Source organism: Micromys minutus, assembly GCF_963924665.1.
Source record: "Micromys minutus genome assembly, chromosome: 12".
In the NCBI taxonomy this organism is placed as follows: Eukaryota; Metazoa; Chordata; class Mammalia; order Rodentia; family Muridae; genus Micromys; species Micromys minutus.
Genome location: NC_137981.1, coordinates 25,875,016 through 25,896,152, shown reverse-complemented (window position 1 = coordinate 25,896,152; position 21,137 = coordinate 25,875,016). Strand labels below are relative to the sequence as shown.

At 45.8% G+C, this 21,137-nt stretch overlaps 1 protein-coding gene across 1 annotated transcript; it reads left to right on the top strand.

Annotated features, from left to right (window-relative positions):
- Positions 1-434: 434 nt before the first annotated feature.
- Positions 435-14,941, top strand: LOC308428304 (anthrax toxin receptor-like; the record flags this gene model as incomplete). Its single annotated transcript, XM_080926728.1, has 13 exons — positions 435-454; positions 1,340-1,411; positions 3,766-3,847; positions 3,950-3,983; positions 4,872-4,951; positions 5,023-5,091; positions 5,369-5,443; positions 5,536-5,590; positions 9,106-9,204; positions 12,643-12,782; positions 13,385-13,423; positions 14,379-14,528; positions 14,732-14,941. The coding sequence occupies 13 exons, from the start codon at positions 435-437 to the stop codon at positions 14,939-14,941; spliced, it is 1,125 nt and encodes a 374-aa protein (XP_080782854.1).
- Between the last annotated feature and the right edge of the window lie 6,196 nt (positions 14,942-21,137).

The window sequence follows — 21,137 nt, the reverse complement described above, 5'->3', positions numbered from 1 at the left end:
CCTACTTGTTAAAAATTAATATGTATATTTTTAAACTAGTCTCAAACACTTATTTTTCATGGCTCCTGGAGAAACTGCCTTCATCTGCCTTTTGAGTACTGGGAAATTTATAAGAATGAGAAGAATTTGTGGTGTTATAAGAAACACAGGCCTCCAAAAGGATCTCTGCTGGGGGGGGGCAAGTGGGAGACTTCCAGGGCAATAGCTGTGGTCAGCACATGGTGGAAGGAAGCAGCCCTTTTAGAAGTCTTTTGGAAGAAGGGAAGGCATCCTCTTTCTCCCATGATTCACCTCTCTCTCCCATGATTCACCCCTCTCTCTCATGATCCACCTCTCACTCCCATGATTCACTTTCCTCTTATGACTCAAGACCCTATCCTTGTAGGTCCCAAGCTGTGACCAAATGGGGTGAAGTGATCACATCCTGGGAAGATATGGTGGAGAAATACGTGAAGTATGCCTGCACACTACAGCTCCTGTCAGCAGTGGTCCAGTGGCAGGCAGACTAGGTTTGGGGGCATGGGAATGCCTTGTGTGGGAAGCAGAGATCAAAACTAGAATACTAGGCAGACAAGGGATCAAGGAATAAGGGCCACAAAAGAAGGGAGTTGAACAAGGGAAGACCGTGACAGTAGAAGTGTGAGGTGGAGAGCAGACCCCCATGGAGGAGTGTCATTGTGGATTTACCTGCTCATCATGGTGCTGGTTAGTTTTAGATGTCAACTTCCACTTAGATTCTTGACATGCATCAAAAATCACTTGAGAAGAGAGTCTCAAATGAAAAATTATCTAGATCAGATTGACCTGTGAGGGAAGGTACTTGATTTGATCATTAACTGAAGGTGTAGAAGATCCAGCTCAAAGTGTTCTGAACTGTTCAAGCAAAGAGTATATTTCTCTTTGCTCTTGACTGTGGGTATACTTTGAGCAACTCTCTCAAGCACGTGTCACTGTGACTTCCCTGAAATTATGATCTATAACTTCAAGTATAAGCCAAAGAGGCCCTTTCCTGTTCTACGTTGTCCTTGATCAGGGCATTCTGTCACAGCCACAGAACTGGAGCTAGGATCCCACATACATATTGTACACATGTTCACACGTTTGCAGCACAGGAAGGGATCAGGGGATCAACTTAGCAATCTTTCTTCCCAGAAACACTATGTCTCCATAGGCTTCAGAGTTTCATCAAGTTTGTCTGGAGTCCCCACCTATGAAATGTCCCAGGTGCAGAAGAGATGGGGTGGGAGCAGAGATTTGACATATGTCTCCTCTTTGGCTGCTTCTTATAAGGCTAAAGGGCTGTTACATTAGTTTCTCAAAGGCTGTGTTTTGTCCTCAGCCCCAAACAGCATATGAGCTTCATTCTCTTTGATACTACAGCTTCAACCAAACTGCCACGCACCCCAGAAAGGTATGTACTGTCTAAATTCCTAGGCCTGCCCAGTGGGCTGGATACAAGGAGTTTCTAGCTTCTGGAAAACTCCCATGTGGCTTCCATTGTCCCCCATGATAGCTGGCCAGTACTCACACTGGCTTCCAGCCCCAGATCACCAATCCCCTTAAAAACCTGCTTCACTAGAACTCAGAGACCCAGAAATTCCAGAAATTTTCTACTCTCTTTTCCTCTATCATTTCTGGATCTTCCCTTGGTATGGCTGTGAAAACACTTAGGAACTAAGGTAAGGAGATGGCTGAGCAGATATGTGTCCCTTCAAAGTCTTGCCTGAGTGTGTCCCATTGTGAGAGTTGCTCACTGTCTGCCTGGGCTATTAGGGTAAATATATATTATAATACATATTATTTGTGAGTGTCTATATAGATATATAATGGGTGCATTATATATGTGTGTGTATATGTGTATGTATATGTGTATAGGTATGTATAGGCATGTGTATAGGTGTAGATGTTAGTGTTTATATAGAGACATATATGTGTATATGTATGTGCAGACACACACACACACACACACACACACACACACACACACACACACACACACACGAACCAAAGAGCAGTGCAACTAGAATCCCCTTTGAATATTCTTAGGATAGGACCATGAATCCCCAGAGCTGGGTGCTATAGGAAGATATGAGGGACATGCAGCAATTGATGAAGTTGAGTTGCTCTCTACACACACATCTACATCTATACCTACACATACACATACCTATGCATGCATATACACATACATAGAACCATATATATATATATATATATATATATATATATATATATGCATGCATCCATTTTATATTTATATATACACTCACAAACACACACACACACACACACACACACACACACACACACACACACATACCTGCTTACCCTACCAGCCCATGCATACAGTGAGCAACTCAGGGCTCTTCTGTACCCATAGTCTCAGAGGCAAGAACCTGTGATGGAGGCAATTCTGTCTGTGAGAAAGAAGTTTTGGATGCCTTCTCTGGGACTCCTACAAAACAAGGGGGAGCTGAGAAGGAGGCAGTGGTATTTAAAAGTAGAGGTGTCTGGAATTGTAGAAAAACAAAAGCAAAGAGGGAAATGAGACAAGCCACAGGCTTATGGAGCTGGTAGTTGAGAAGGGGTGGTAAGGGCTGTCTCAAAAGGCCAAGGAAGGCCTAGCAGGGTGCATCCAGTGGCTTGGGTTTGGAAAGACCTGGCTGGCATTGAGATCACAGTGAGGACATTTACAGTAGAGTCTTGCAAGAAACCTAGTGAGCCATCAGGGGCTAGGCTGGACAAAGAAAAAGGCTAACCTGAACAGAAGGGAGGCAGTTTACCTGGGTAGAGGGTAGATGTGTAAGCTGGACCAGGAAAAAGGGGCTGGGCTAGACCAGGAAAGAACTGAGGTGGGATGGTCAAGCCTCTGGTTTGGTGCTCACAGGGGATTCTGGGGATGATGTTCTCTACTTCTGGGCAGGGTTTAGCTGGGCCAGGCCTGGGACCCTTGGGGCTTAGTCCACAGCAGGTTCCCACTACCCAGACAGAAAGCCACTAAGTTCCTTCTAGGTCACTTGCTGAACCTGCTCCACCTTGTCATGTCAGGTTACTCTAAATCCCCTACATGCATATCCTTCCTGTCCTAGAACAGTCACAAGAGCTAGTCCTGCCAACCCCAGTGTGACCTGTCTGCTTTGATAGTACCCGACAGGCTGTGTGCTCCTTTCTAGCCTTGAGAACACAAGCCTCTCAGACAGCCCCTAGGTTCGTCTCCAGATTTGTTTTCTGAACGTGGAGTCTGCATCAGGGTCCAGGTCTACGCATATTGACTGCTGCCTTTAGCAAGGCAGAAGGAAGGAGCTCTGTGATAGTGAGAAAGAGGCTCAGCATAATGGCATTATCCCCTCAGCCCCATCCACTGAAGAAAAGGCTGTTCAAAAGGATAATGACCTTAACATTAGTCTCCCATTAGGAATGCAGTGCCTCTGAGAGGCCCTGAGTGAGACATAACATTCCCAGGATGCCACTCTGTACCTCAAGGATGAACAAACAGTCTCTGTCAAGGTACCCAAAGTCTGAATACTTAGAGGCAGTTAGAACCTCAGAGAAACCCAGACATTCTGTGGGACCCACCGAGCAGCATCCTGAACTTTCTCAGTGTTAATGGGATCAGGACCAGAGAAAGACTCAGGACAGAAAGCAGGTACCAGGACCTGGTGCCCATCCCACACTTGAAGCCTACACAGTAGACAAATCTGTGCAAGAGTTTGAAGCTAGTTTGGCGCTGTCGGCATGCCTCACCTCACGCTTCTTCAACTTCAGGTGGAAAATCCGTCAAGAACTCACCAAACATGAGACCATTGTGCCACAAGGAACAGCAAACCTACAGAAAGGACTGGAAAAGGTTTGGAGGGCTAGAACCACATGTGGGTATGGGCTCAGTGTAGACTAATCTCAGAGGCCATCTTCCTCCAAGAGTCACCAGGTTTTCTTCATTTCTTGGCAGGCTAATGAACAGATTGAAAATGTCAACTCGGGAGGTGAGCTGCCTGCCCCTTCAGCAGAGTGAGACCCACAGAGCTGAGCTTCCTACTGATCCTGTCTGCAGATCCTGTATTTCTCTGAGTCTCTTAAAGGCAGTATTCCCCCTCTCTGTACAGCAGGCTTCTTTGGGCACAGCACCCCACTTGGGATGCTTCTCAGATGACCAGAAGCTGCATGTGGTCACATGTAGGCTTTATTCTCACTGGTCCTCAGCCTACAAATGTGCTGTTGAATGGAAACAAGAAAGCAGAAGGGGCGAGCAGACTGAGGACCCTGTGGGTGGAAACCAGGGCTTAATTTGCTCATAGACTATCAGACTCTTCCACCTCTTCCTTTGTTTTCCCTGCCTCATAGGCTCATACATCAGCCAGCACAACTGCCATGCAAAGTATGGACCTATGTCCCTCCAGAGTGTAGGTCTGAGGCACTTGTCTGGAATAGGTTGGATCATGTAGGAAAAATGCTAAGGGGATTGGGGACCTTCTGTCCAAGACACTGTGATTTGTGATTCTGATTCACTGAGCCCACCATTTTCAGAAGGGCAGCCCTGAGAATATGCCTAGAGTTGGCACAAACAAACCTCACTAGACATTACTGGCACAGAAGCTATTCTTTCCTCCTGGCATCCAGGGACAAACTGGACTTGTGATGTATTTTTAGCCTACCCTTGAGGAACAGATTCTGTACTTCAAGAACACTGAGAGCCCCAATCACCCAATGGAAGGCCCTAACTCTCCAGGGGTTCTATTTAAGAGCTGATACTTTCTCTGTGTCTGGGCTCCTGTTTCAGGAAGCTGAAGAGTGAGGCTCACCAGATCTGCCTGTCGTAAACTGTCCTGGGCCTGCAGCCCCATCCAACATACCTCTCTCCATTTCTTTGTCAGCCACCAAGAGGTCTAGTCTGATCATTGTTGTCATTTGGGGAGACATGACACCACAAGTATTGAAGGAGGCTAAGGACGAGGTGAGACTGACCCATCTCCCCAAGCATTTTTGTACATTTTGCCTCTTTAATCAATGCCTTTTTTCTCTTAGGCTGATAAAGCTCGGAGCATGGGGGCCTACATTTACTGTGTTGGCATAAACTCCTACGATAAACAAAAGGTAACTTGGCCCAGGTAAGCAGGGGCCCTCTGAAGCCTACTAGTGAAAATTCTCTAGTACAGAACAGACTTTCCAGGGGATGGTCTGTACCTGTCCAAGGGGGCACAAACAACAGGTTCCACTGCAGAAACAGACTTAATGGTTAGGTAAGCTGACCTCTGACCTTAACACTTCATAGTCATCATCACCTGAAGGCAAGTAGCTATGCCTCACATCTAGGAACTCCCTGTACCCCCTGTCTTCTGACTTGGGTTTTAAGATACCCTCTCTTTTATAGTTGAACGAGATTGCAGACAATGATGAAAATGTGTTCGTTATAGATATGGATAACTTACATCTCCAAGTAGACACGGTGAGCAGGCTGAGCACAGCAGTGTGGGTGATAGCATCCCCCTGGGCCCCCAAAGTTCTCCCTACCTATGCATTCTTCCCTTTTTCCATCAGATTGGCACAATGACCTGCCTTGAACTCAGAAATGTTGATCTTCCGTGCATAGGAGGTGAGATCCGAGGAGCAGCTGCTTGTGTTAGTGATATATGTGTTAGTGTGGATCTGGGTGAAGTGGTGGAGGTGGTCTATGTGACATATTGTTGGATGGCAGATTGTGCTTGTATAGTGTGTGTTTGTTTCCTGTGTCCCTATTTGTGGTAGGGGATGATGTGCAATGTGTACTTTTGTACAATTTGTCTATGTGGTATGTGTGTCTTGTGCAGCACATTGTGGTATACATTTGGTGTTAGTGTTATATGCATGTGTACACATTAGGTGTGTGCTTTGTTTGTGGGATGTGTGCTGTGTTATTCTACATACATAAGATCTATCAGGTGTCCACATGTAGCATGTGAGAATTTTGTGTAATTTGTGTATGGTATGTGTGGTGGGTATATATAGTGATTATATGGGGTAGGTGATGAATGTTGTATGTATGTTTGTGATGTGCTTAATGTGTACCTTAAAAAGTGTGATATGTGATGTGTTTCTAACCAGTATTAAGGCAACTACACATAGAACACCCAGTGCATGTATCTTGTGTACTTATATGAACAGAGTGTGTGGTGGGTTTGTGGTTTAAAGGAAGCAGGTAGATGTGTTATCTCTCTGACAAGTTATAATGCAATGTACATGTGTCAAGGGCTGTGTGTCAGTGGTGACAATGTATGGGATGCAATTGCCATCTTTTCTGTCTCAGAAGAATCAAGGTAGGAAAAGCCACTATATGCTGAACATCATAGCTGCAGCCCTTGTAGTTACAGGTGTTCCAGACGCTGTGCTACTTCCAGCTTTGCAATATTTACAGAGACATAATAGGGCATCTTGGGGATGGAACTCAAGTTCCATCATCAACTGTGACTCACCATGAGGTTAAATGTAAATTTTAAGAGTACTTCCACTTGGTGGAGACCTGTTGAATCTCAAAATAGTCTTGAAGTTTTAGATTGTGGAACATTCCTGATTTCACCTGTTCAAATAAAGGATGTTTAAACTGTATGCCAAGATCAATTTGGCTCCTCCAAGAAAGTTTAGGTGAAGCTAGGAGTGGACATGTAAGAAGATTTCCACATCCATGAAACAGAGATAAAAGCTCTGTGATCACATCAATTGATTAAAATAAGAAATCAGGCCCAAGTGGACATCTTCTGTGCTACAGGGAACAGGGCAAAGCCTGTATGCTTGACAAAAATATCCACAAAGACAGCCACACTCATAGAACCTGACAAAGGTACTCTCTCCAGCCTAGGGTTCTCCTGTCAGTATGCCAAGAGCAGGCCTGTGTAGTCTTAGAAGGTTCAGCGATGGACACAGACTTGGTCTTCATGTGGACAGCATATACTTATATACTGATGAAGGGGGAGAGAGAAAACTCTGTCTCCTCCTGTGGAGACAGCTTGGCTGACAGTCTGCCTCCAGCCCAGACAACTAGGTCCTGGCCTTTATGGTCTTCTGTGGGAGCCCTGGTTCCAGGTTTGAGAAGACAGGACTACATTCACAGCTAAGTTCTGCTACCCATAGTTCCCAGGCTGGGGAGACAAAGCATCACATGTGGGGGAGACCGAAGTGTTTTCCCCCAAAAGGATAAGAACGCTGTGCCAGATCTGTGATCAGTGAGCTACATAGTTTGGAATCAGACATAGACCATCATCGTCCTTTCTTCCATTCTTACCAGTATGTGCCCATTTACAAAACAAAATGCTAACAATCAGTAATAATCCTATAAAAGATGTTAACTCTGTTTAGTCATTGACTGATCTTGCTCTAACCTAAAAATTTTGTGATTATTGACCTCTGTTGCATTTATTTTAAACCCCCCAAAATTATCTAGCCGTTTGGAATATCAACATTACCCTGGTGTACTCACTGCTGTATGCATTATTGTTCGTTGTTGCTGTTCTATGCCTTCATATTCATATTAGCAAAATATGAAATTCTGTAAAGAAAAAAAACCCTATGATCTTAAAAAACAAAACACCCCTCCTCCTTTGTAGCAGGAAACAAATTGCTTGTTCTTGAGAAGATTCCCATCAGGAATTTAGTAGGAGCAGGTATACTTCTATCATTTTGATGTTTTGTTACTGTTTCCAATGTACTTTGAATCAGAATCACTTCTTACGTTTCATATACTTCTGATGCTCTTCATCACATTAGTGATCAGAAATTAGGTGTAACTCCCCAGCTCCTGCCCAAGAGCTAAGTAGGATCTTACTATAAGTTGAAGGGAGTTCTGCCCTAACTCATGGATTGTGAAGAATGAACTGCTGTTGGGTCTGATTGACTGTTGATGGATTGTGATGTGGCGTACCCAGAGGCTATTGAATGCAACTTACAATGCTTAATAAAAATCTTTATTCTTTTAGTATAAAAAAATAAAAAGAACACTGTGCCAAGACTGTTGGGAGATGTAAAACGGTAACAGATGAACATCTAGACTCCAGGTTCAAAAGCCTGAAAGATGCCAAGGACATCTGAGTGCTTGGCTCTGGCTGCTACTGATCTTCCCCATACTGTAGAAGAGTAGGGAGTTTGGGAGCAAAGGAGGAGAGGAGTCTCTCTCCTGCTTCTAGGTAAAGAAGCCCAGCCTTGTAGCCCCGCCCAACTGCTGCAAATCTCTCTGATTATCCCCAAAGGCATGGAGCTTGGTGTCTGGGTAGCTGTGACAAGCTCCCAGTGAAAATACAGAAGTTGTCACTGAATCACAGTGACAGGTGCCTCCAGACACCAGCTCAGCCATGGACCAGTTAAACTACTGGTTATCTTGTGCAAAGCTGGTACATACAGTTTGCACTTTGGGGAAAATCCCAAAGCCTAGACCCCAAATGAAGCTGTATGAACTGTCTTTTCGAGCTGTTTCTGGGTCAACCTGTATGCCACAGAGACTCAGGGGGTCAACTACATGGAGCATCTGAAGTGCATGGGAGCCAGAAATGAGCCAGGACTATTCCATGGCATCTGTCCAGATAAAGGAAAGAGAATCCTGCCTGCCTCTTCTGGGAATAGTTACCAAAATATTCTTTGTGTGTCCCCTGTATACTGAACTCAAAGCCAGGGAGCAGACCCTCTGCCATTAGAACACAATTGCTTATAAATTGTAGTCTTCAGTGGGTAAGGAGTAGTTGAGAACAGATATGTTGGTTTATGGGTGTTCAATGGAAACAAAATGTCTCCTGTGCTAAAAACTCTTGGAGGGGCCAGGGGCCTCCCCTGCACTTGGTGTTTTAACTTTATTTCTAGGGTCTCCAACCTGGAGTTATGGAAGTTTAGGATTGGTCTTTGTGTGTCTGGTGGATTTTGCAGGCTTATTAAATCATGACTAGTGGAGAAAGGTAATCAGGATGTACAAGGCTCCACTAAGCTACATTGGCATGGACCCTTGGTGACATAGAAGTTGGGATGCAGATGTCATAAATGTTGGCCCAGACATAGCTGATGCCTCTCAAGGGGCCTTGGAAATCCTGTCTGGATTTCCTATAAACAATGCAACCAGGGCCAAACCACCTCTGTCTCATGTTTTACTTGCAGAAAACCAGCCAGTGACCTTAAGAGGATATGGCTTTCACAATGCAAAGAGTCTCGGTGATGTGATTTGCAGATTCAAGTTCCCTGACTCCACGATTGTTGGTAAGTAAACCCTCCCAGTGCCTCAGAGATGCATATCTTCCACACAAATCCTTCCTCTCAACCAGGCAAGCTTCCCACCCTCACTAAGCCATTCCCTGTGGGCACTGTGAAGCAGTAGGAAGAGTGTCTGTGTAGTGACTCCGGTGAGACAGGGAAACCGTCAGTGTGAGAGATGTGTTCCCAGCTGTTACTGAGAGGTCTGGCACACAACTAGTGTCTTTCTCTTAAGATCACTGATCCGTATGTAGACTTCACCATTAGCATAGCCAGGCAGCTACATCCGTAACTGTCATAGAACATTCTAAACAGATAAGGAGTCTGTTTGTACCAACATTCAAGAATGACCTAGAAACTTAGTTCTGACGAGGGAACTGTTTCCTGGGGATCCCTGGAAGATGGGCACAACCATTACTAGAGATAGCAAAGTCATCTCTCAACCCTCCGACCTAGTCTCAGGGCAGAGGTCAGCAAGAAACTTCCTGTATCATTGGTGGCCAGAGATCAGCAGGTACAGAACGGTGGTTATGATCTTTGAGAAGGAGGAACTCAAAGGGTTTCAGGAAATGGAGGTCATGACGGAGAAGTCATTGTCCTCCATGAGGCAGGAACACCAGGGCTCTCTGAGGCCATGCAGTTCAGTACACAGAGAAGAAAACAATCACTCAAGATGGTAGGGCTGGACAGATGGGAACGCTGAAATCCTTGCCAGCAGGGATTCCATGCAGTTCTCTCTGGACCAAGCTTAGGAGGCAAGATAAGAATGTCACAGTTATAGCGACCCCCTTGGGTTCCCACAGAAATAGTCATCAAAAACGTCTCTGCTGACTGTCCCACCTGGGAATCCAGCCCATATGCAGCCACCAAACCCAGACAAAAGAAGTGCATGCTGACAGGAGCCTGATATAGCTGTCTCCTGAGAGGCTCTGCCAGATCATGACAAATACAGAGGAAGATGCTTGCAGCCAACCATAGAACTGAGAATGGGATCCCCCAATAAAGGAGTTAGAGAAAGAATTGAAAGAGTTGAAGGGGTTTGCAACCCCATAAGAACAACTATACCAACCAACCAGAGCTCCCGAGTATTAAACCACTATCCAAAGAGTACACATGGATGGACCAATGGCTCCAGCTGCACATGTAGCAGAGGATGGCCTTGTTGGGCATGAATGGGAAAAGAAGCCTTTGGTCCTGCCAAGGCTTGATGCCCCAATGTAGGGGAATGTCAGGGCAGGGAGGGAGGAGGGAGTAGGTGGGTGGGTAAACACCCTCATAGCAGCAGGGGGAGAGAGGATAGAGGGGAATCTGGGAAACAAGATAACATTTGAAATGTAAATAAAATATATCCAATAAAATCAGTAAAAAACAACAAAAAAAAAACCCTTCTCTACTATCTTCCCTAGCTCAGTAAGTGGCATCCATACAATCTCACAGGTCATTAATCCCAATGTCATCCTTGTCGTCTCTTAATCCAACCCCCAGACCCATCAAGCAAGTTCTATGGCCTCTATGTCCACTGTCCGCAGCTCCAAAAGAGTCAGAAAACAAAGCAAGACCTCTTCCCACAGCTCAGCCCAACCACCCTTGCTTGTCCCTTCCTCCTCAGCAACCTTGGCAGGACTGCTGTAACTCATTTTATTCTGTGGTCTCTCCTTATTGCTCTCACTTTGAGCATCAACTCAGAGAGGACAGCCATGGTCCACAATATGCAGTAGCACCGAGAATCATGTCTGACTTCAGAGCACTAAAGAGTCTGCTTTCATTCATTACAGAAGTGCTAAGATGTCAGCTCTGCTTGCATAGCTTGGGGTCACACAGGTAGATGAGCAGGACAATTGACATCCCTCTCGTGTCTATTTCTTTAGATAAAAATCCAACTGATAAGAACTCCACTGTCATATTTTGTCCATCACCAAAGTTAGATCAACCTGGAGAGTAAGTGCTCGTAACTCTTGGTCCTATATATGCAGAGACAATGTAGTCCTCATAGTATACATTTGGTTTCCCCTCTGTTGTAGAGCACCCGTTTGTCTTCAGGCGAGCTCTAGCTGCTCTATCACCTGGCCTTGTTGGTGATCCCCATGGGATTTCCCAGTGCCCAGACTTTGCTCAGAGCAAAGGATGACAAACAAAAGTATCATCAATACCTGGTGCTCCAGGCCACCTTCCAAAGCTAAGACAATAAACTTTATCAGTCCAGAGAGTTGTACAGGTCATAAAGCAACACTCCCTTGTTTATAGTCTACTGCTATAGTGACATCAATGGCCATGAGGGCCTCTCAAGTCCTGAACCATCCATTTGCCCATAATTTCACAAGTTGACTCCGTGTGCTTTGGCCAATAATCTCTCATGGCTCACCTGTCTACTTTGAGAGACCCAAGTACTAGAAGTCCTGCATTGTTACCATGAAGAAAGCCCCTGTGCAGGCACTGACCTCTAGACTGCTTCTTGAAGTCTGCCCTTTTGTGCATTAGAACCATCTCAGTTGAAGTTAGCCTGAACAAAGGAAGAGAATTCCTTGCCCACGCCATCCCTGTGACGACTGCTAACTGTGTGAGTATCTCAGTGGGTTCAATAGCCCTGGCTAGGTAGAGGCCCTGGGTGCAGGTTCTCCTGGAAAGTCAAAGACAAGTAGGGAGCTAGGTGAGACCCGGAAGTAGCTTATGCTATACAAGTACTTTGGGTGATTCATCCTAGTTTCTAGAAGGACAGAGATAAAGGGGTGGGCAGGTGTCAGCCATCACTAACATTGCCAGCCCTCCATGAGGGCAGTGTTTTCAGGCAAGGTGTGTTTGTAAGTCACAGGGACCCCACACCAGTGCTATCTTCAGTCCTTGCTCTAGGCAATACTGTGACCCTTTGAGGAAGGCCACAAAGACTAAGGCAAGTTCTACACTGTAGAGGTGGGGGGAACAAGAAAGGGTCCTATATCTTGGGAGCAAGCATCAGCCTGGCCTTCTCTTAGAGATCTGATTACCTGTAGTCCAACATATTGTCTGCTGAGACCATAGTGACTGCTGAGAACCAAAGAGTGCCAAGGAGCCTGAGCTGTCCTCACCTGCTCAGCATAGCCTAGGAGCAAGGCCAGAACTAGGCAAGAGACCTACTCTCCAGCTTTTCTGTGCTAACTTGATGCCAGGTAACTTGGGAGAATAGAGAAGAGGCAGAGATATGCAAGCACTGGGTATCCAGGAAGGGGGTTTCTTGGTGTTTCACATTAAAGCTAGGTTGTCAGCTAAGGATGGTAATCTTCTTCCCACAGACACCTCCACCAGTGCCCACCACTCCTGCCCCTGGAGGGCCTGCTCCACCATTACCAACTCCACCAAAAAACCCTATCCCCCCAAATGCTGGAAATATTCCAGGCGCTCTTCCCCCTGTTCCTCTGCCGCCTATTCCTCTGCCGCCTATTCCTCTTCCGCCTCTACTTCTGCCTCCAGTTTCAACTGTTCCTCTACCACAAGCCGTTGTCCTTCTAATACATAACTCAAGCAAGGAAGTTGTGCTCAGCACCGTGGTACTACTCCTGATGCTGATCTCTGTATTGCTGTGGTGGGTCTGGTGGCTGTGCTGCAGACCAGTGAGTACTCTCTGCCCACCCAAGGCCCACCCAAGACAGCACTTTGACATTTGCAGCCTGCTGAGGCAGATGTTGAGGATTCCCAAGGGGCTTCCTTGGGGTCAGGTGGAGCACTCCAGCATAGCAGCAGGGTGTGCAGTACTTACACATGTTCCCCCAGGGACCATTGTCTACCTTTTTCTACAGATGAGGGTCATGTGTTGGGACACAGTTACAAACAGAACTGTGTTAACCAGCCTTCTGTACTGCAACAAAATGCGTGAAATAATCAACTTTGGAAGAAGAAAGCTCCATTTCCAACTCACAGGTTTTAGTTTGTAGTGTCCCATTCCTTGAGCCAATGGGAAAGCAGCCTATGGTGATGAGATTGTGGGGCAAAGGAAGTCCACACCTCATCTCCAGTTCTGAAAGAGGAAGACCGATTCTATGACACACTGCCAAGGATTCACTTCCTCCAAAGGATCCTCTGATGTCCACCATAGGCTGCAACACCTCCATATAGTACCACAGGCTGGGATCAAGACTTTAACACACAGGGCAACTTGGAAACAGTTGTCCAAACCGTAACAGTACATCTTATTCCTGTCTGTTTCACTCTCTAGCCTGTCAAGGCACGGCCAGCACCTGTACCACAACCAAAGGTGAGTCATTCTTTGTATCTTGCTAAGGTCACATGTCAGAGACATGGTGACCAACAAAATATGCCGTTGTTCAGCCTGTAGCCAGGGCCTCCTACCACTTCAGCAAATACAATGAGGTAAAGAGTCTGCAAAGGCTGGGGGGCTCTCAATCTCACCAGATAATGAATATCCCCAGAACCTTCTGATCTAGACCTTGGTCAGTCAGTATGAACAGTTGCTCTTACTCCTGCAGAGGCTTTCAGGAGACTCCTGTGGACTCTGATTGATGCTGAGGTTGCAGCCAGGCCTCTGAGAGCAGAGCCTTCTGAAATGAGCCCTGATTCTCATCCACAGGATAGGGATCTTCTGGCTCCTGTGGATGTCTTCATTTCTGTCTCCTGTCAGGGTAGAGGGTTGGCTGGGGTCAGCCTAGGGACCTGAGAGATAAGGAGGGTGAAAGAGTCCCTCCCAGATGGCCCTGTTCTGTGAGAGATGTCCCAAGGAAAACACAGGGATAAGGTGGGTTAGCGTCTGCAGCTCCCATCAGGTAAGGGCCAGAAGTTGTAGAGAGGCTGGGGCAGGTGAGCCTAGGCTCAGATAGGAACCGCCTCCTTGTCTTGGCTGCACTGTGCTGGTTGCAGAGTGGCCTGGTCGAGGATGCCCATGCGGAAGCCAGAGACAGATGGAAGGGACAGTGACCTGCTAGTGTTGGCCCACTGTGCAGCAACCAGTCCAGACATCTGCCAGAAAGGCTGACGCAGGAGAGCCAAGGGCCCAGAAGGAGGCTGTTATTACTTTGTGAAGTTCCATATCTGAAACTGGGGGGAAGGGTACTCTCTTTTTTTTCTCTCTGTGGAAGACTTCCCCATGGTGTGTGTTACATCCTTCCTTTCACCTCCAAATCAAAAATTTCCACAGTGGCCCTGTTCCAGAAGTGACAGACAAAGCTCAAACAGGTTTTCCTTCCTTCTACCAGCCCCAAAAGAAACAAAAGCCCCCTCCTCCAGTGCCTTCCCCAGTTCCACCACCACCATCACCACCAACAACAACACCGGTGAATGCGTCCCCCATTATTATCATCTGCTGCTGTACCTGCTATGATGTGTGTGTGAGAAGAGGCACAGAGGTAAGAGCCCTGTGAGGTAAGAGCACTGAGTCTCCACAGGAGAGTGGAGCCTGGAGACAACTCCAAGGGAAGAGAGGATGCTTCATTTAGGCCCGCCCTGTGGTGATGCTGGTGCTGACCCCACCCCCTTGAGCAGACACTGCAGGCTTCTGAACCAGTTTCAACCATACTTTTGTGTTCTCACCTTTGTTCTCTCCCTGCAGGGGCCGTACACCAACCTTGACCTCCTGGCAGACCTCTGTTCTCAAGTTCCTGACACTAAAGCCAGCATCCTCCCAACAGAGGAGTACCTGTCCCTGGCCTCTTGTTCCCAGTGCCACCATCTCCCACACACTTGTCCCAAGCCATTTGCTTTGTTCCCTCCCCCTGCCCAGGTGTCTCCCAAAGCCCCATTGGCACTCCCTCCCATGTAGCAGACCTCTTAGTTACCACAGAGGCAACATTGAGAGGACTTTGCTGCTAATTTGGACCCCTGTATCTGTTCTTGGATTTTAATTTTTACCAAATTTACCCTGACAGTAAACTTTACAGCTGTGAAAGCATGCCTGGGACTACAGGTGTGTACCATTGCATGTGGAATACATAACTACCTGAGCCACTGTCTAGCCCAGTGGTTCTCAACCTGTGGGCCACGACCCCTTTGGGGGGGGTCACATATTGGCTATCTAGCATGGCAGACATTTGTTTACATGGATTCATAACAGTAGCAGAATTACAGTTACAGAGTGGAAACAAAATAAGTTTATGGTTGGAGGTCACCACAAGCTGAGAAAATGTATTAAAGTGTCTCAGATTAGGAAGGTTGTTCGACGACTACAGTCTTCCAGACCCTTGGTTAGCCTTTTGCTTTGTTTTCTGTATGAGTTTTGGTTTGCAAAGAAGTTTCAAGTCATGGAAATACAGAGATTTTTTAAACAAAGGCCAGAGTGTTTCTACTCCACCGCCAGACAGGAAGAACTGTATAGGGCAAAGGCAAGTGGAGCCTGAACGGCAGATGACTGAGTCCCATGTGCAGTCCATGGGGTAGGGACCAGCGAGAAGAGACGCAGATATCCCTGGAGTGTATTTACTCTGAGCACATCACCCAAGATGACATGTAGATGTGTCCAGAGCAGCCACATGCAGGCTTACAATGGCTATCGAGACACTAGATCTCTGGAAACCCAGAGAATAAATATTTGTGGTACTTATGATGCCAAGAAAAATGTAGGCATAGAAGAGAAATTTCATCTATTCCCTAAAAGCAAAGTGGTTTATGACTGTTCCTACCTGGTTTGGTGAATAAGGAACAGTCCACACTTCTCTGAAGTCTGCCCTGGGATCTCCACGTGCATATCACAGGTAGCCTGCCCTTCTCTGGTCTGGGATCCCACTAGTATGTGTCAATTCAGCTTGCTGATTCAATGGTGAGAGCCTTTGTACTGTAGCCGTAATGAATTAGAGTTGCATCCCCGCTGGCAGAAGAGAGCATTGCTTCGGAGCCCTAGGACTTCGGGAGGAAGTTTCCTCCAATCTGGCCATCCACAGGGACCCTCGCCAGACTCTCTGTGGTGATCAGTGTCAGAGACAGCAAGGGGAAAGAGCATCACCAAGTCCCCCTTGTCACCCTCACTACCTGGTAAAAAGATGGACTACAGCCCTTACTTACCTGACTTGCAAGCAGAGTGTGTTCTGTTCGGATACCAAGCAGCATCAAAAGCAGATGATGAACTGAGCTTTCCAGGGATCCTCTCAATGTGTGAGGCCCCTTGGGGTTTTAGTAGGAATGGAAGGTTTTCGTTGACACCTACTGAGAGCAGCCTGGCTCCTGCAGATATCTGAGTCTACTCTACTCTGAGCAAAAGGCAGAAGTACAGCTATATTCCCAATTGCAAGACCCTCAGCTGTCTGTCTGTTGGAGCCCAGCTTCCCTAGTCCCAGGCTACCTCTTTGAGATGGAATACATGGCCACAGAGGATCCCAGGGGTCTTCCCTTCCCTATCTGACTTCAGTTTCTGATCCCCCTTCCCAGAGGCCTGCGTCTGGTCAGGGGTGACTTTGAGCACTTGTCCAACTGGGGTCTCACTGACCTCAGCCATATCAGAAGACAAGGAGAATGCATGCCCTCTCTGCCAGAAAGCATGCCTATTGTACCCAGAAAACATTTCTCTGATGCAGAACTGGGTACCAGGCTTCTCTTTAACACTGAGGAGAGCAGTTTCCTCACTTGTTTCAAATGTTCTGTGAATTTTTTTCACAAGACAGGGGTCACAGGTATAGCCGACTGGACACTTGGATTGTAGGACCTATAAATCAATATTAGAAAAGTAGTAAGTCACATTCCCACCTAATCAGTGTCTCTGATGTGTTATGTGTCTGGGCCCAGAAAGGAATGGATGCATTTTAATAGGAAATCATGTATGTAATGCTAACAGTTTCTTTATCCCCATTCTGTTCAAGTTTATTTGAATATATCACAGTTTGAGAGTACCAGAGTATGTACCTTTAGATACCACTACAGATAGTTTTATTCTTTATTTTCTTCCTTTCTACAGTATGTCTTTGTGTTTTATTTGTATTTTTTTCTGTTTCAGTTTTTGGGTTTTGAGACAGAATTTCTCTGTAGAGCCCCGGCTGTTCTAGAACTTACTCTGTAGCCCAGGGTGTCCCCAAACACAGAGATCTGCCTGCCTCTGCCTCCCGAGTGCTGAGATTAAAGGTATGAGCCACAATTACCTGAGCATTATGACATTTTAAATAAAATACCTTCCTTAAAAATTTTATAACATTAATTTGTGATGTATTATCCTTTGCTCTGAGATAAGGTCTCACTTTGTGCCTAGGGCTAGTCTTTCATCCACAGTATTAGGATTATGGGAATATAATATGAAATTACAATTTTGCACATAAGAGTAATTTTTATAAGTAATCTATCTTTGCAGTTTAGGAAATCCTTGCCTACAGCCTCTCAAATTAAAACCCCATACACGCACCCAAAACCTACCCAGCACTATGGCAAATTATTTCACTAAGCATAGTGCTACCCTGCATCAGATTTGGTTGCTGTCCATGTCTGTGCATGTTTTCTGGGCAGCATCAGATGAAAGCCTGCCTCAACTGACTGAAAGCCATTAATAAACTATGTAAATGGTTTTAATTGATCATTAAACAAACTTTGGCATTTTGTGTTTCAGCAAGTGGGCATGTGTAATAAAATAGATATTATAAACACTAAAAAAATAAAGCTATGTCCCTGTGACAAGGTTGATTTCCACAAGAAATCAAAGGCCTCAATATATTATTTCTGCCTTTTCTTTTCTAGAGCTACCCAGACCTGCTATTCTAGACCTCTTCATTTGAAATGCCTTATCTTAAAATAAAATATTTTCACATTGGCCCTAATACCTAATTTAAGCACACAAACATTAATTCTGGCTACCGCAGCAACGGTGTTTTAAAATGCCCCGTGTCTCACCAAGAAGTGAACATGTGTTACTTGATGTGAGTAAATGTGTTGGAATGTCTCCTAATGTGTGTATTATCAGTGGCATTCACAAGCACTTTAGTTTAATGTCATTTTTACTTCCAGTCAAACCTAAAGTGCACAGCCCTGGCTTCCTATGCATCTTCTCATACTCATTCTGAACCCCATCCCCTTCTGTGTCTCCCAACACCAGCTTAGAAGATGGGTGTGGATGTTCTATCTTCTACAGCTGAAGCCAGGGTCCTCTTCCTGGTGTGCTACAAATGCCCTATATGAGTGCGAGAATCAGGGCCACCTCTCTAAAACCAAGTATTTTCTTTCCACTCACCTTGAAAACCCAGAGGTTTATAATTTGATCATTTGCCCTCATTGGTTCGTGATGGGTACTGAACGTGTTACATTTCCAGATGTTTGGAAGATCTTTGGTTGATGTATGGTTCTTACCCTAGTGACCAACACACTTCCTGGCTGAGATCAAAGCCCACACCAGGGATGGAGTTGTTTGTGGATGGAAATGAAGCCCAGAAAGCCAAAATTCACCCGTGCAGAAAAGCAGACAGCTGAGGGGGAATAATTGAGATGGTTTCCCCTACCCCATGCCTTCTGGGTTCTGCACGAGGGATATACTCCCAATGTCAGCATAGGGCACAGTCCACAAATCTCTGAACTTGGCTCAACCCAGCAGCCATACCCCACTTTCAGGAGAGTTGTCCAGACACCTGGGCTGGAGCCTGTAAAATTCACACTTGCAAAGGTCTATAGCCTGTAGCCTGTAGCCTGTAGCCTGTAGCCTGTAGCCTGTAGCCCAGTGCCTAAAATGTCCTATGAGGGGAGCCAGACTGGAAGGCACACGAGAGAGACCACCAAAAGAGTCAAGCCAGGTCCCAAGTCTGCAGCCTATGAGTCCTGAAGACTTGTCTTCTGGGACCTGGTCCAGCCTCTTCTAACTGCAGCCAGACCCAGTGCCTATGTAAGGGTGGGGTACTTGTCTGGTGCACTGTTGCATTTGTCACCCCCTACACACACACTCTCCATCCCTCCTCTCCACTCCACCCTAACTCCCAATCAACATCCCAGAACAATCATACATCAACCTCCTCCCCTACTGCCACTCTAACCTCTGCCTTTCTGCTTCCTGCCTGTTCTACCCAAAATCCTCTGAGACCCCTTCAGTTCAAGACCCTCATGGATGGATTCAGCTCAGCAGCTGCCAGAGCTATGTCTTCTCAGGGCCTAGAAACTCTCCTGGGTATTTGCTGAGGTTTCCCATCGCCTCTCTGTCTGGGAGCCCCCACCCTCACCACGCTTCCCATTTGTAGAATGGCAGCTTTGTCCCAGGTTAGCATAAATTCTGTGACACTGGAGAATCTAAAGGTGTCCAGGGACACAAATACTTTGAGAGTAATAAAAGGATGGAAAATGACAGTCAGTCTGTGTGTTAGCTTTGCGGTGCCATAACAAAACACTTGAAGCCGTTAGCTTTTTTAAAAGATGGGCTTATTTTTTTTTTAGAACATAATTGTTCTGCTGTAAACAAGTAATATGTATATATTAACATACTTACATAATTATAATGATTTTTGATTACTAAAACCAAATATAAAATTTTCAAACTAAGATTTCTTTTCCTTTGTAATCCGTTGAGTCTAATTAGAGCTGCAGGTGCGTGTATGGGTGTAGGGCCGCACCTGCATGTGGGCAGCTCTGAGTGTGTGTGGGCAGCTCTCCTCAAGAACACATTCCTCCCTCTGGCAGCCCACAGCTGCCAATAGCATTCAGTGGGAGCAAGGCTTCATCAGCATCTGCTCAGTCCAAGGGTTGGCTCACAGTTCTGAAGACTCCTGTCAAAGATCAGGTGTTCCTGCTTCTTTGGGACTTTGGAAAGATGGTACTTTGGGTCAGCATCTGGTGTGGATGGTATATTTAGAAGCTAGGAAACAAAGTGGAAGAGATGAAGATCTCATCTTCCCGTTGAATATGTCCCCAGGGATTAAAGATTTCCCATTAGGTTACAGTACCACGACCTTTCACCTAACCCACAATCTGCACAACATCTAAGACCATGTGTGCATTTCACTTCAAAATTAAGTGAAAAACCAAACCACACATTGGACGATATTGCCACACCTGATAGAAGCCTGGCGTTCATAATACACCATATAAATGGGCAAATAGGAAAAGATCAAGAGCCCGGATGAAGAAAGAACACCTACACACAGGCTCTTCAGAGGAGGAAACAAATGCCCATGTCATATGACCAGATAGCCAGTCCACTTAGGAATGAATAAAAGGCTGATTAAGGCCACTGCCTAGCCTATCCATTCAATGGGAAAACCCTCAAAACTATGACAATCAGAGCTGTCATGAAAAATGGGATAGAAACTCTAATGTTGTAAAAAACCAGTATCCTAGTTTTGATTGATTTCAATTCACTTCTTACTTGAGACTGTCATTATTTTAAAGGCAACAACAAACAAAAGATTTCTGGAGACCCAGTGCTATCCCTTGTAAAATGTATCTTGTAGATCTATTTTTAAACTAATAAGAAGGAAGGTTACAATTCTTAATTACTTTTATGAGCATGCAGGCATAAAAAGAAAAGTTATTTCCCTTAGAGTCTGGGTGGCTTGAATTCCTTTTGAAAGCAGTTGTGTGGCACCTTCTCTCCACACCATGGCCCCCTCTGCCACCCTAGGTACTTTGTAGCAGAAGGGTGAAGACACCAGGAGAGCTCACCTACACTCCTCTCTCAACCTTGAAAACCTGGCAAAGCTCTGTCCAGAGAACAGCATAAATGACACCATACCTGGTGGGATGATGTCATAAAGGGCTCCATGGTCTCAAGCTCCTCGTTGCAGATACTGTCTCCTCAAGCTCTGGGCCTCCATGAAGGAAGTTTATGTCCACTGATGTTGTGAAGAAGCCCAAATCACAGGGAGAGACCACAGGCTAGGGCTTCGTGACTATTCCAATTGAGCCATCCTGAAGTTCCTCAGGTCTGGTGCCACAACAGATGGTGAAGAAGCTTCCAAACAATTCCAGCCTTTCCTAGTAATGGGGTTTTCCCAGTTTCCCTTTCCAGGGGGACCTCCCCACTCTATCTTAACTGAAATTCTGACTCACTTAACCTGAGATCACAATAAAAT